This window comes from Cibotium barometz, chromosome 36, assembly GCF_041138505.1.
Source record: "Cibotium barometz isolate CiBa-2024 chromosome 36, ASM4113850v1, whole genome shotgun sequence".
Classification (NCBI taxonomy): Eukaryota; Viridiplantae; Streptophyta; class Polypodiopsida; order Cyatheales; family Cibotiaceae; genus Cibotium; species Cibotium barometz.
In genome coordinates, this window is record NC_141081.1 from 45379880 (window position 1) to 45393306 (window position 13427).

The 13427-nt window shown below is 46.4% G+C and overlaps 1 protein-coding gene across 3 annotated transcripts in view; it reads left to right on the forward strand.

Moving 5' to 3' along the window:
- LOC147617940 (synaptotagmin-4-like) overlaps window positions 1-12876 on the forward strand; it is a 65497-nt gene extending 52621 nt beyond the window's left edge. For 2 of the 3 annotated variants that reach the window (XM_086776204.1, XM_086776205.1), the window contains 3 exons: window positions 11220-11415; window positions 11523-11624; window positions 11722-12876. In XM_086776204.1, coding sequence (XP_086632330.1) covers window positions 11220-11415; window positions 11523-11624; window positions 11722-12675 — 1252 coding nt within the window. In that variant the 3' untranslated portion in view covers window positions 12676-12876. The remainder of the gene's footprint in view (window positions 1-11219; window positions 11416-11522; window positions 11625-11721) is intronic. The other variant, XM_086776206.1, reaches the window with a different exon arrangement.
- Window positions 12877-13427: the final 551 nt, after the last annotated feature.

Here is a 13427-nt window from a genome sequence, read left to right on the forward strand (position 1 = left end):
CATACCGCCACGAAGCTGCCCTCGCGGGCCTCGAGATTGCTGCCGACCTTGGCTGCATAAAGCAGGTGCACGTCTGCACTAGATCTAGGCTCCAAGACCATAGAGCTCTCACAAACTCGCGAGACTCTCTATAATACAATAACTAACCTTGGCCACCCTTTTATAGGCTCTTGGCCGGTCATCGGCTTGGCTGTCCGCCCGTCCATACTTGGGTGCCCGCCCGTTAGTATTTCCCTAACTCAGCTCGTCAATCAACCTGCCTAGTTCCAAGCTTCCCCAAGCCTCGAAACTAGTCTTGCATGCGTATAGCACACGGTAGATACCCACTGTGCTCATGACATACTCCCCTTCCTCTAAGAGCTCACTCCTGAGCTCACTAAAAAGCCAGGGTACTCTCTCTGAAGAGAAGTCAATGTCTCCCATGTAGCGTCCTCCTCAACACGATCCTTCCACTTGATCTTGTATTCCGTGATAAGCGTATGACGCAATCTTCGTTCACGAAAGCCAAGAATCTTTTCAGGTTCGTGCGGAACAAATGTCATGTCTTGGACATCTATAATTTCTTGAGTAGTAACTAACTGATCTGCTCCACCCAGTACTTCCTTAAGTCTACTGACATGAAATACAGGATGAACTTTCACATGAGAAGGCAAATCCAATTCATATGCAACTGAACCAATCCGTCGTGTAACACGAAATGGTCCACAGTATCTAGGGGATAATTTCGGAGATCTACCTATTCGTAAAGTCTCGGAATCTTTCGGAACTCGCAAATACACCATCGTTCCTTCCGAGAACTCTCTAGGTGAACGATGTCTATTAGAATAAAACCTGTCTCGGTCTTGAGCACTTCTAATAGATTCCTTCGCAACTTGTAACATTTCCTGCATATCTTGCAAAAAATTACGTGCTGCATCATGCTGAAGTCCTTTCCAAAAGTCACTCGTAAAGAGTCCCTATCACTGACTATGTCCTGCGGTAACCCGTACAGTCTAAACAATTGCTCGATAAAAAACTGCCGAGCTAATTGCATAGCTGTAATAGTCTTCCGGGTCAGTAAAAATCTAGCCATTTTTGTCAAGCGATCTACCACAACCCAAATAGAATCATGGCCTTGATGTGTTCTTGGCAATCTGGTAATAAAATCCATGGAAATACTTTTCCATTTATTACCTGGGATTTGCAAAGGATGCAACAACCCAGCCTGTCTAAAGCGTTCAGCTTTATTTACCTGACAAATCTGACACTTGAGAACATAATCTTCTACATACCCTTTCATCTTCGGCCAATAAAAAGTGTGTTTCACTAATTATAGCGTCCTGTGTACCCCAGGGTGTCCAGCAGAAGGGGCGTCGTGACACTCCCTCAGAATCTTGGACCTAATGTCCGGGATCTGTGGTACACAAATTTTGTCATTACGGAATAGCAAACCATTCCGAGACCTCCTGCAGCCTGAATAGTAGACTGCTCAGTCACCGAGTCTTGGTCAATCAATGAGCTCCCGTCCTGGATCTTCTGCCAAAATGGACCAAAATAACTATCAGTCCTGCAAAGCCCTCTCAATGACTGAAATAAGTCAGTAGAAATCTCGGTGAACGACAAAGTATTCACCTCTCTAATCCGACTAAGCGCATCTGCAATACTATTCATGGATCCTTTCCGATAACGGATCTCAAAATCAAAATCTTGCAATAACTCTGTCCAACGAGCTTTCCTGCCTCTCAAATCATCCGCATCATACACATAGTGTGAGCTGAGAGTACTCCTGTACAGATTTCCGAAGAAAAACAACAAAACCGAGAAATGAACGAAGTTGTTTCACTGTTTGTGGTATAGGCCAGTCCAAAACCTTCTGAACTCGGTCATAGTCAATCCATCTCTAGTGATCTTGTGTCCCAAGTAAATGATGTCGGTCATAAAGAACTCACATTTACTTAACTTAGCATATAGTCGATTCTGTCTTAAAATAGATAAGACAATTGTGAGGTGTCTGACATGATCCTCAAGAGTACGGCTATATATCAAAATATCATCTAGGAACACCACCACAAATTTTCCCAAATGTTGACGAAAAAGATCATTCATCATTTGCTGGAAAGTGGCTGGAGCATTGGTTAACCCAAAAGGTAATACGAGAAACTCGTAATGGCCATACCTAGTCCGAAAGGCGGTTCTTTCGACATGCCTTTCATGAATACATATCTGGTGATAGCCAGTACGTAAATCTATCTTCGTGAAATATTTCGCTCCTGCTAACCGGTCAATTAGGTCATCTGATCTAGGGAGAGGATAACGGTTCTTAATGGTCAGCTTGTTCAATCTTTTGTAATCTATACACATTCTCCAAGTATTGTCCTTCTTTCTCCTAAGCAACACAGGTACACCCCAAGGTGATTTACTTGGACGGATCTGGCCCATCCTCAAATAATCTTCGAGTTGTTTAGCCAACTCATCTTCCTCAGCTTGGCTCATCCTATAAGGTGGAATACTCACAGGATGAGCACTAGGGATCAAGTCAATACGATGATCTACTGCCCGTTCAGGTGGTAAACCCGATGGCAGTTCCTTAGGAAATACATCTTGAAGCGAATCAAGTATCTTCTGTAATTCTTTGCTTTCAAACACACTTAATTCATTCACATCCAAGGAAGGGATGAGAAAAGAAGAAAGTGGAATCAATACACAATGGAAAGCGGTATACAAAGAAGAATCCATTATATTTCCAAAATCAATTGTATTTACAAGAGGTCCCTGAGAGGGATGGATACAATCACCTAAAATACTATACTTGGTGTCCCTATGTTGAAAAGAAAAAATATGACTAGACCAATCTATCTGGACATCAAGGGTCTTAAACCACTCAATCCCTAATAATAAGTCTACATTTTCCAGATGCATAACATAGCATTCCAGAATATCTTTGTAGTCTTGAATCTGGATTGGAAGCATCTCCACCTTGCGATCCCAAACTTGTCTGCCCGTAGGTAGACGTACCTCATAGGTATGGTCGCTGAGTGTCGTATCAAGACTCAATTTCTGCACAAGTTTGTAGTTAACAAAGTTATGCGAATTGCCAGGGTCTAACAGAATGTGAATTTTATGGCCATTCACTTCTCCATAAACTCGGAGAAGATCATGCATGCCAAATACCTTAGAATTGAACAGACAATCAGAACAAGTACTAGGGCGAGAAAGTACAGTAATTGACGTACCTGTCAGAGACAACTGGTTAGTTGCCTTTGGCTTGGGTCCTGCGTTTGACTTGGTACCCTTTAGCTTCGGGCACTCATTACGCATGTGTCCTTTTTCTTCGCAGATAAAACAACGTCCTTCCTTCTTGAGCTTCAAAGCCCTAAGGAGTCGTTTCTTCTTGGTTGGTGTCGAACTTGAATTCTTCGAAGGTTGGTCCGAAGACTTGCCTTCATTCGTGTTAGCCATAGGTGCGGAGAACTTTCTTTTATGCTTGTTCCCCTGCTCGGTAACGGGTTTCGACTTGGAAGAGACCATCGTATCATCATAGATACGAGTTGAATGAATGGCCTCGTCCAAAGTTTTACATTTGTTATTTTTAACCCGTAATCGGTACGAGTCTGGTAAACCAGCTACGAAAAAGCCCAAAAGAGTAGTGGGATCCATCTTTGTAGCTTTCATCTGTAAGTCACGAAACTTCTGGAGGTAGACCTCATAAGTGAGGTGCTGCGAGGTCATGGTCAAAGCTGAAAACCGGGCAACAACATCATAATCATCCGGAATTCTTTCTTGAAAATGTCTTCAAATTGTGCCTAAGTCGTTGGCTTAGGGTTCAGTTCCTTCCACCAAAGCAAAGCTTTGCCGGACAGGAAACCTGCTGCTAACTGTATCTTCTTTCCATCATCATATGGATGAAACTGAAAGTGAACTTGCCACTTATGTAGCCACGTGTCCACGATCTCCTTGGTTCGCTGCTTTTGCTCGCCCCCGAACGGTTCCGGAGTAATGTTGGGGCCTAAAGCTGAAGCCAAGGTATCGATACCCGAGAAAGTAGAGAGGGTAGTGGTCAATAGAGCGATGGAGTTCTGTAAAGCCTGCATTTGGGCTGCGATTTGTGCCTGACGTTCCGTCAAAGAAGCTTCGAGAGCTACTTTGAACTCTTGGAAATCTGTTTTAAAAAGATCGACATCGGTTGCTTCCGTATAGCCGGCAAGCCTTCGCGTTGCACGAGGGGCTCCAACTCTGATTCTTGGGTCGACATCGTGAAGAGGGTACGTGGAGAGAAAATTCGATCTTTACACAATGAAAGTGCGAGCGAACTTCAGAGCTTGAGAGCTTGAAAACTTGAGAACTTAAGAACTCGAGAGATGTGTGGCAAGAAGCCCACTTGAGGGGGTTTATAAAGGTTTCCCAAAAGCCAAAAAAAATCTCGAAAAGCTAGGCTTAGCTTTTGCTTTAGCTTTTGTGTTTTTTTTCTTGAATAAATAAATATATATATGTGTATATATATGTGTGTATATATATATATATATATATATATATATATATATGGATATATATATATTCTTTTTCCTTTTAAAAAAAATAAGCATCTTGGAAACCTTAGGGAGGGGGGTTCTTTTAAAATTTAAAAATTTTAAACTCCCAAAAAAAAACAAAAAACGAAAGTACTAAAAAAAACGTAATGCTTTACTTGCGTTTTTTTTTTCCGCTTCCCTCCTGAATTCACCCGTCGGTGAGCTGCTGGCGCCTGGATTAGCTACCGGTTGCCATCGTGGACTGCTGACGTCACCTGAAGTGGTCGCCATCGCCAACACCTTCGCCAGATTGCGCGCCAGCTTGTGCTTTCCTTGCGCCAACTCGCACGTGGTCTGTGGCAGCGTAGTCTACCGTGCGTGGACTGGGTGGGCGCTCGCTTGGCCTAGGCGCCGCCTGGGCTGGTTGCACAGGCCTGGCCACACAGCCACTTGGTCTGGGCGCCGGCAGTACTGGGCCTGGGCGCTGCCTGGCTGGCTACGCTGCCTGGCCTGGTTGTGCCTGGCTGGCTACGCAGGCCTGGCCGACTCGATTGGCAGGCCTGGCCGCCTGCTTCCCTGCCTGCGTACAAGTCCGCCTGCGCACAAGGCTTGCACATGAACGTGTGCGAATGTGCTTTCTTGGCCGACTATGTACTCACCCGCCACAACGCTGCCCACAAACATGGTGCCAACACGACCTCTAGCACGTTGTCCAGCACGCCACCACGTTTCAACCCTTCTCTTCGCTCTCTCTCTCTCTCTCTCTCTCTCTCTCTCCCCCCCCCCCCCCCCAGTTCGCCTCCATTTCGCATCTGGTCTTCCCAGTTCGCCTCTACCCGCCAGTTTCCCCAGTTCGCCTCCATTTCGCATCTGGTCTGCCCAGTTCGCCTCTGCCCGCCAGTTCGCCTCCATTTCACCTCTGGTGTGCCCAGTTTGCCTCTGCCCGCCAGTTCCCCCAGTTCGCCTCCATTTCGCATCTGGTCTGCCCAGTTCGCCTATGCCCGCCAGTTCGCCTCCATTTCGCATCTGGTCTGCCCAGTTCGCCTCCATTTCGCCTCTGGTGTGCCCAGTTTGCCTCTGCCCGCCAGTTCCCCCAGTTCGCCTCCATTTCGCATCTGGTCTACCCAGTTCGCCTCTGGGGTGTCCCTTTCCCCACCCACCCTTGCTCAGGCCCCCAAGGCAGCAACATAACTCTCTCTCTCTCTCTCTCTCTCCTCCCTGCCTGTGGGAAGGACTGCAGAGTGATCTAGAGGAATGGCCCCGAGTCGCCAAGAGAAACTCGAGGCCCTCGAGATGGCAATGAAGGCACTAATCAAGGAGAACAAGAAGATTTCAGCAATACCCAATCACCTTCTTTGACTTCCATGTCCCTTCTATGTTTGTCAGCAGCCATTTTATGCTTATCCTGAGATCTTGCAATGGTTGTCCGCACCTGACCAAAGGCAACATCCAAGTCAGGAACATATTCATCAGCTGCAAAAATCTCATCCTTTGTTCGAAGGATAGGTGGCAATACCACTCTGCCATAAATAATCTCAAACGGAGCCTTTCTTGTGGAAGCATGGATCGTATTGTTGTAGGCAAACTCAACAAGTGGAAGATACTTCTCCCATGCACTCTTTTGATCTGCCACATAACATTTCAATAAATCCAACACGGCTGAATTTGCAGCTTCACTTTGGCCATCCGTTTGGGGATGATAAGCTGATGAAAACTCAAGCTTAGTACCAAGCAGTATGGAACTGGTTCACTATGGGTGCAGCCTGGACGACTGGAGCATGTTATGGTGGGGAGAGACATCATACTTCTGATAGAGACACATCAGAGCCCAGAGAGAGGGCTACCTCGAGTAGAGGGATTCCAGTGGGAGTCAGCATACAAGAGGACCACACGCCAGGGTACCTCGAGAGGGTCGGGGGGAGTAGCAGTCCTATTCAGACGGGAGCTACAAGGGAGACTGAGAGTGGTAGCACAGGATCCAGAGGCCAGATACATGTGGATCAGCTTACAGCTCTCACAGGATAGGGTTATATACATAGCTCTATGTTACTTTTCTCCATCAGGATCCTCCTATGTCATTACAGAGGACATGCCACATGAGGAGGAGACAGGAGCCTCGCCATACACTTGTCTGTCAGAGGAGATTATGCATTATTCTACACTAGGGGAAGTATTTCTTACGGGCGACTTCAATGCCCACACACAGAGCAGACAGTGTGAGGTGTATGACTATGATGACATGGAGATCCTCCACCCTGTGGATCCAGAGGAGATAGGGGCTAGTCGGACATCAGAGGACACTGGACCAGATAGAGGACATTATGGGGACCACTTACTAGAGTTGGGAGCCAGGCATCATCTCGTTATTTATAACGGGATGCTACAGTGGCCGGGATCAGGAGGGCTGACATGCTTCCCACATGGGGGTCATACACGGACCGGAGGCACGGTGGTAGACTACATTATGGGGTCTTTGGAGGCATCACAGCTTGTCACCTCATTCTCCATTCCACCTCGTCCTATTGGGGCAGACCATACATACTTGGCATTTTCACTAGCCGGATCACCAGTATCACCAGCCCCCCACATACCGACGCCACACACTACCATCTACTTCACACATGACATGGCAGACATATATACTGGCAGAGTAGAGGATGGGCTCCTACTCATGGATCCCCTGGCATCTATGGATACAGCCCAGCTGGCATCACTCCTACACACGGTAGCATTACAGAGCTTCCCACATCGTGTACACTCAGGAGAGCGTGTGAGACCTGGGACTATGCCCCAGAACAGATGGTATGATGACGAGTGCAGAGCCCTATACTCACGACTCTGCATACAGGGAGCCTTGGGAGCCATCACAGAGCAGGAGTCAAGGAGAGAGATGAGGAGACTTACTCGCCACAAAAGGCGGGCCTTCGCAGAGATACAGGAGCTAGAGATTTTTCATTTCTTCATGAGTAGAGATAGCCCTGTCTCATGGCGGCACTTCAGAGAGCCGCGGACCCCGACACCTATTGCAGACCCACAGACATGGCACACATATGCAGAGGGTTTATACCATGCCCCACAGTAGCCACCTATACCTCAGCCCCCACAGGAGCCTCGACCTACCACAGCTAGCTTCTTTACCCACTCGATGGTACAGGAAGCTATCTGCCGCCTACAGCATGGATGGGCCGCCGACCATATGGGCCTGCAGGGTGAGCATCTCATATATGCAGTAGATTCTTTAGCTCCTTTTCTTGCACACCTGTTTAACAGGGCACTAGCAGAGGGTTTGCCTGCGGAGTGGACGCTGCACACCATTGTGCCGATTCACAAAACAGGGGATATGCTCGATCCGAGCAACTACAGGACGGTTATGGTTGGCCACGTGCTGGCCAAACTCTATGGTGCAGTGCTGGAGCAAGAGCTTAGCTTATATGCTGAGCGAGCAGGTTTACCCTCATCAGGGCAGGCAGGCTTCAGGAGAGCTTTCTCTACCACTGACCATATTCACTTTGAGATGTATGATTGATCAGGCCAGAGTGAGGAAGAGAAAGCTCTATTGCTGCTTTGTGGATTTCCGCAAGGCATTTGACACAGTACCACGAGAGAGGCTCTTTCAGCGCCTGCAGTCTCTTGGCATACCAGCAGATATGACATGGGGCATCTATGCATTATATGAGCAGGTTTTTGGGCGAGTCAGATGTCCAGGAGGTATGTCCGAGACTATTGCTAGCACCATTGGTGTGAAGCAAGGATGCCCACTTTCCCCCACGCTATTTGGGTTATACATTGATGAGGTGGCTGACTTCATTACACGGGGAGGCGGAGATGGAGTTGATTTAGCAGGTACCTCAGTACATATTATGCTCTATGCTGATGATATTGTATTAGTGTCTGAGTCCCCAAGTGTTCTACAGCAGCATCTACATGCACTCGATGATTTCTGCACACAGAGGGGTCTTACTGTGAACCTTGGGAAAACCAAGGTTATGGTCTTTCATACATCGAGACAGGCAGGAGTCAGCTGACATTCACTCTCGGAGGATACCAGGTGGAGGTGGTGACATCATACGTGTACCTAGGGGTTACCTTCTCTGCAGCAACCACACGCTTCACCATGGGTTCAGCAGCCAGAGCTAGATTGACACGGGGATATGCAGCATTGGCTATGCTAGAGAGACAGTGCCACCAGGCGCATTTTCAGGAGCCCCGGACGAAGGGGTGGCTATTTGACACATTAGTCACACCGGCATTGATGTATGGAGCAAGAGTATGGGCGGGTATGCACAGGTCACACATTGGTTCTCACAGCATGGCCTAGACATGGATCATCTACCACCATTTCTGTATGACAAGGATGCACCACATATCCGTCTCTCTCATAGTGAGAGGAACAGAGTATTGAGACAGGATCTATGGCAGCTCTATACACGAGAGACATGGATATCGCCTACACAGCCTCTTCCACGGAAGATGCTATACTACAGAGATCACTTCATGAGTATCACTGATGATGGATTTATAGAGAGGCCTAGATACATGGAGGGCTTTTTACCACACGGCTCCCGAGTGGCTATTGGTCAGCTCAGAGTTTCATCACACCGATTGGAGATTGAGACTGGCAGAGCAGCACGGATCCCCCGAGAGGAGAGGGTATGCAGATTGTGCAGAGAGGAGGTGGAGAGTGAGGAGCATTATGTATGCAGATGCAAAGCATATACAGCCATCAGAGAGAGATATCCCATTTTATTCAGAGAGCCACATTCCCTACGCCAGATCTTTGAGGCAGCAGACCAGCGCATACTGGGGAGATACATTCTAGACATACAGCGCCACAGAGAGACATTATTACAAGCTCAGACAGCTCCAGAGGGGGGGGCTACAGACACAGATTACTACATTTTTTCAGAGATCCATCCCCCTCCCAGCCCCTACACGGCAAGGAATTACTCTCCAGAGAGCAGAGACACTTAGAGCCCGCAGGAGACAGAGGACACCTGGCTTTCGGACACCACGCCTATACCAGAGAGAGATGACAGAGATCAGAGCTCAGTTTCACAGAGAGGGTGCGCAGCGACTGGCTCGCTTCAGAGCACACCCAGGCATGTTCTTCAGGGAGCTGTGGACACCCCCTTCACTGATGTATACCATTTTATATCCCCAGTATGGTACAGGATGGAGCTAGCTAGGTTGCATATCATGATTGTATACTCCATGCATATAGCTTTGCATTCTCCTAGTAGTAGAGCTCCATCCCCTGCACACCCAGATTCAGCTTTTTTATTCAGTACTTTTTCATTTTGTTGGGATGACAGAGGATACCCCATACAGGTACTCCGATTTGTCTCATAGGCCGAGTTCGGTCTTTTGGAAGACGTTAATAAAATCTTTCTTTCTCTCTCTCATTCGCCAAAAAAAACAACGAAAAGCATTATGCTTTTTTTTTCTTTTTTTTTCTGTTTTCTCTCCCTGCAAGTTATGCGTATGCACAACAAAACAGGCCTCTTCTTTGCAAAAGCAATCAACCCTACCAAAACTACCATCTCCCATCAACATGGGTGTCTTTGATGAAGGAAAAACACATACCAAATCTGAAAACTGCAGTATGCACAGAAAAAACAGCAAGCTTTTTTAACACATACCGTTCTTCGACCTCTTTTTCTCTACCTACCGACTTGCTTGTTCACGAGGTATGCTCTGATACCACTGTCAAATTCCCACGGATCCCCTCGTGATCGATCTTGGTTCGGAACTTTAAATCCTGCAAACAAACGAACAAACAAACAAGCAAGGGGGTGCAGGCCTGACTCAACCTCCCAACCATGACAGCCGTGGGCAAGCCCACAGTCTTGGCTGTCCCCACCGAGCCACGAGCTGAGCTAACTAGGATGACGTACCGACCAATCTCCTCCTCGCGACGTCCCATACCGCCACGAAGCTGCCCTCGCGGGCCTCGAGATTGCTGCCGGCCTCGGCTGCATAAAGCAGGTGCACGTCTGCACTAGATCCAGGCTCCAAGACCATAGAGCTCTCACGAACTCGTGAGACTCTCTATAATACAATAACTAACCTTGGCCACCCTTTTATAGGCTCTTGGCCGGTCATCGGGCGTCCACACTTGGCCGCCCGCCCGTCCATACTTGGGTGCCCGCCCATTAGTATTTCCCTAACTCAGCTCGTCAATCAGCCTGCCTAGTTCCAAGCTTCCCCAAGCCTCGAAACTAGTCTTGCATGCGTATAGCACACGGTAGATACCCACTGTGCACATGACAATCTGATCCCCAGATCAATAGTCAGTCCATTAGGTCAGAGTCAGTCCAGGCCAAAGGTCACATAAGTTGTACAGAAATAACATATTATTTATTTAAATAAAAACAAAACAGCAAGAAAGAAAGTGGTGCAGTAGCAAGAAAAAAAGTTTTTAAAGACATCTTTTTGTTTTATATCAATATTTTATATACTGAAAACATAGTTCATCTCTCTCTTCTCTCTGCTGTCTAATCCATTGTTTTTGCATCAGTGTTCCTAATCAGTAGGTTTAGGGCTGGATCAAATTAGTCAAGGCTAGCATAAGAGAAGTAATAAAAGGGATCAACTTAGGCAGCAATGGAGAGGAGCTAACGAGATAGAGTGTGTTCTTGTAAAGAATTCAGTTATTGTTGGGTAAACTTTTGCTATGGCAGGAGACATTGTTTGAAGCATTTGAACGGTGTTTAATGGTTTTGTATTTTCCAGCGATCTAGAGGCAAGCTGTGTTGGCCACCTCTATGTGCAACTGCTGGAAGCAAAAGAGCTGGCAAACAAAGATATCACTGGAAGGTCGGATCCCTATGTGGTATTATTCGTTCGGCGGAGGCAAGATCTCATGAAGGAGAGCTCACGGATGCATGACACGTCTGAACCTGTCTGGAATGAACAGTTCCTGTTCAACGTTTGTGTGCTCATACCCAGCTCATTTTTCTGTTGATTTGTGTGTTTTCCCAAAAGCAAGCAGATTAGGCTTAAAATTCTGTGATCATGATTACACTTTTTGTGCAGGTGGAAGATTCAGCAGTACAAAAACTGACCATTAAAGTTATGAACCTGGACGACATCAATCTAGATGCATATGTAGGTACTGCAGAGCTGGCAATAAATCAGGTGTTCATCATCACCTCTTTCCAAGTCGTTTGTTGCATTCTCTTTTGATAACAGCTGCAAGTGTTTCAAGTTTTGGCTGATTGGTCACTGTCCACAGCTTGAATCAAACATTCAGAAGGAACTGTGGATTGATTTGGTAGGCGATCCCACAAAATTACATGGGAGGTATGCAGGACAAGTTCATCTTTTGGTGGAGTTCAAGCCCTTGAATTCAATCTGCACAGAAAATGGTTCTGCCAATGTGACAGTGGGAGTGACATCTCCATCAGTTGTTTCATTGACAGAGTTCAATAGGAAACCACAACTGCTTGGAGAAAGGGATGATACTGCAGTCAAGAACAATGCTACTGAGGGGTTAAGAGTCGTTTTAGAAGGGCATAGGACTAGCAATACCATGGTTGAGAACCATGTCTTAAGACCATCAATCAGAAACGCAGATGTTGTCACTGAGTCTCCCTCAGATCAATCTGTACTAGGTGCTCTCCATGGAACTACCAAATCAACAGCGGATACAAAGCTTGAACCGTTGAAATTTGAGGATGGTATTGAGAGAATGTGTGGTAAAGAAGACGAGACCGGAATCATTTCTTGGGCCAACAATGATGCTGTGAAACTATCAACAACCAGAGATAGGGATGTGGTTGCTGAATGCCCAATGTCTTCAGGGTGCGTATCAGGGGAACTCCATGTAAGTAGTTCTGATGTGGTAGGGGGCACAGAGTCTCAACCAGGCCTCAGTTTAGAATCACACAAAGAAGGCCAGCTGTCTAGACAGGAATCAAGTGATCTATTAGAAGGAACTAGCGAGTTCAAGCTTGAAAAGGGGCCTGAAGCTCAGAATGAGGACAACGAGAGAGACTGCAATTATGACATTGTTAAAAGCAGAGTTATATTGGACTCCCTGGATCCTCCAACTGAAGGTGGGAATCTGGATGTGGATATGAATCAAGGCCCCTCAACAAGGGGTTGGAATGGATTCACATTTGAACATAGCAATAGCTCTATCATGCACGAAGACATGTTTGCTTCAGAGATTTTTGAAGTCGATTAATTTCAAAAAGCACTCAGACCTGTCTCACACATGCATTGCGTTGTTGTACCGCGTGCTTAAAACCCGTTGTGCCATATCTGTTCTCATGAATTCCTGCAAGTGTTTAGTCGCTGGCCTACTGTTGGGAATTGAGAGCATATCCTTCATTGATATGCTAAAAACACATGCTCTACTCACAAGTGATCTTGGCCACTTTAATCTGCTTTTCAGATGTTGCAATGCTGATCAACATTAAGGAAAAGAACCAAAATACGATCATGTCTTGTGACTCATGGAGGGGGGTCCGGAATTCAAATCCCCGTAGGCTCTTGTTGTTATTGGGGCTGCTTGGCAATTACAAGTTGTAATACCAAGCTAATCACATCCCATGAAGTCCAAAATATCTGATAAATCATCAAAAACTAGGTTAAGCCAGTTCTTGGGTAGATGACGTGAGACCACAATCTCGTGCTAAAGACGTGAGCTTGCAAATGTAAGCTCCGAGTTTGGACATGTGAGCTGTGAGCCAGGACAAGCTTGCAAACGCTAGTCTAGAGGTAGGTATGCTTAACATTGTATAGATCAATTATTACTACCATAAAGACTCGTATGGACATATATCTACACATCCTTGGAATATTTTCTTGTCATATAATCTATACCAATTATAAATTTCAAAGCAAATTCTTGTCTTGTAGGGGAACTAAAACTATTACGGAATAAGTACAAACCAACTCTGTCATAGTCCTAGTTCTTTCAATGCTAGGCTTATT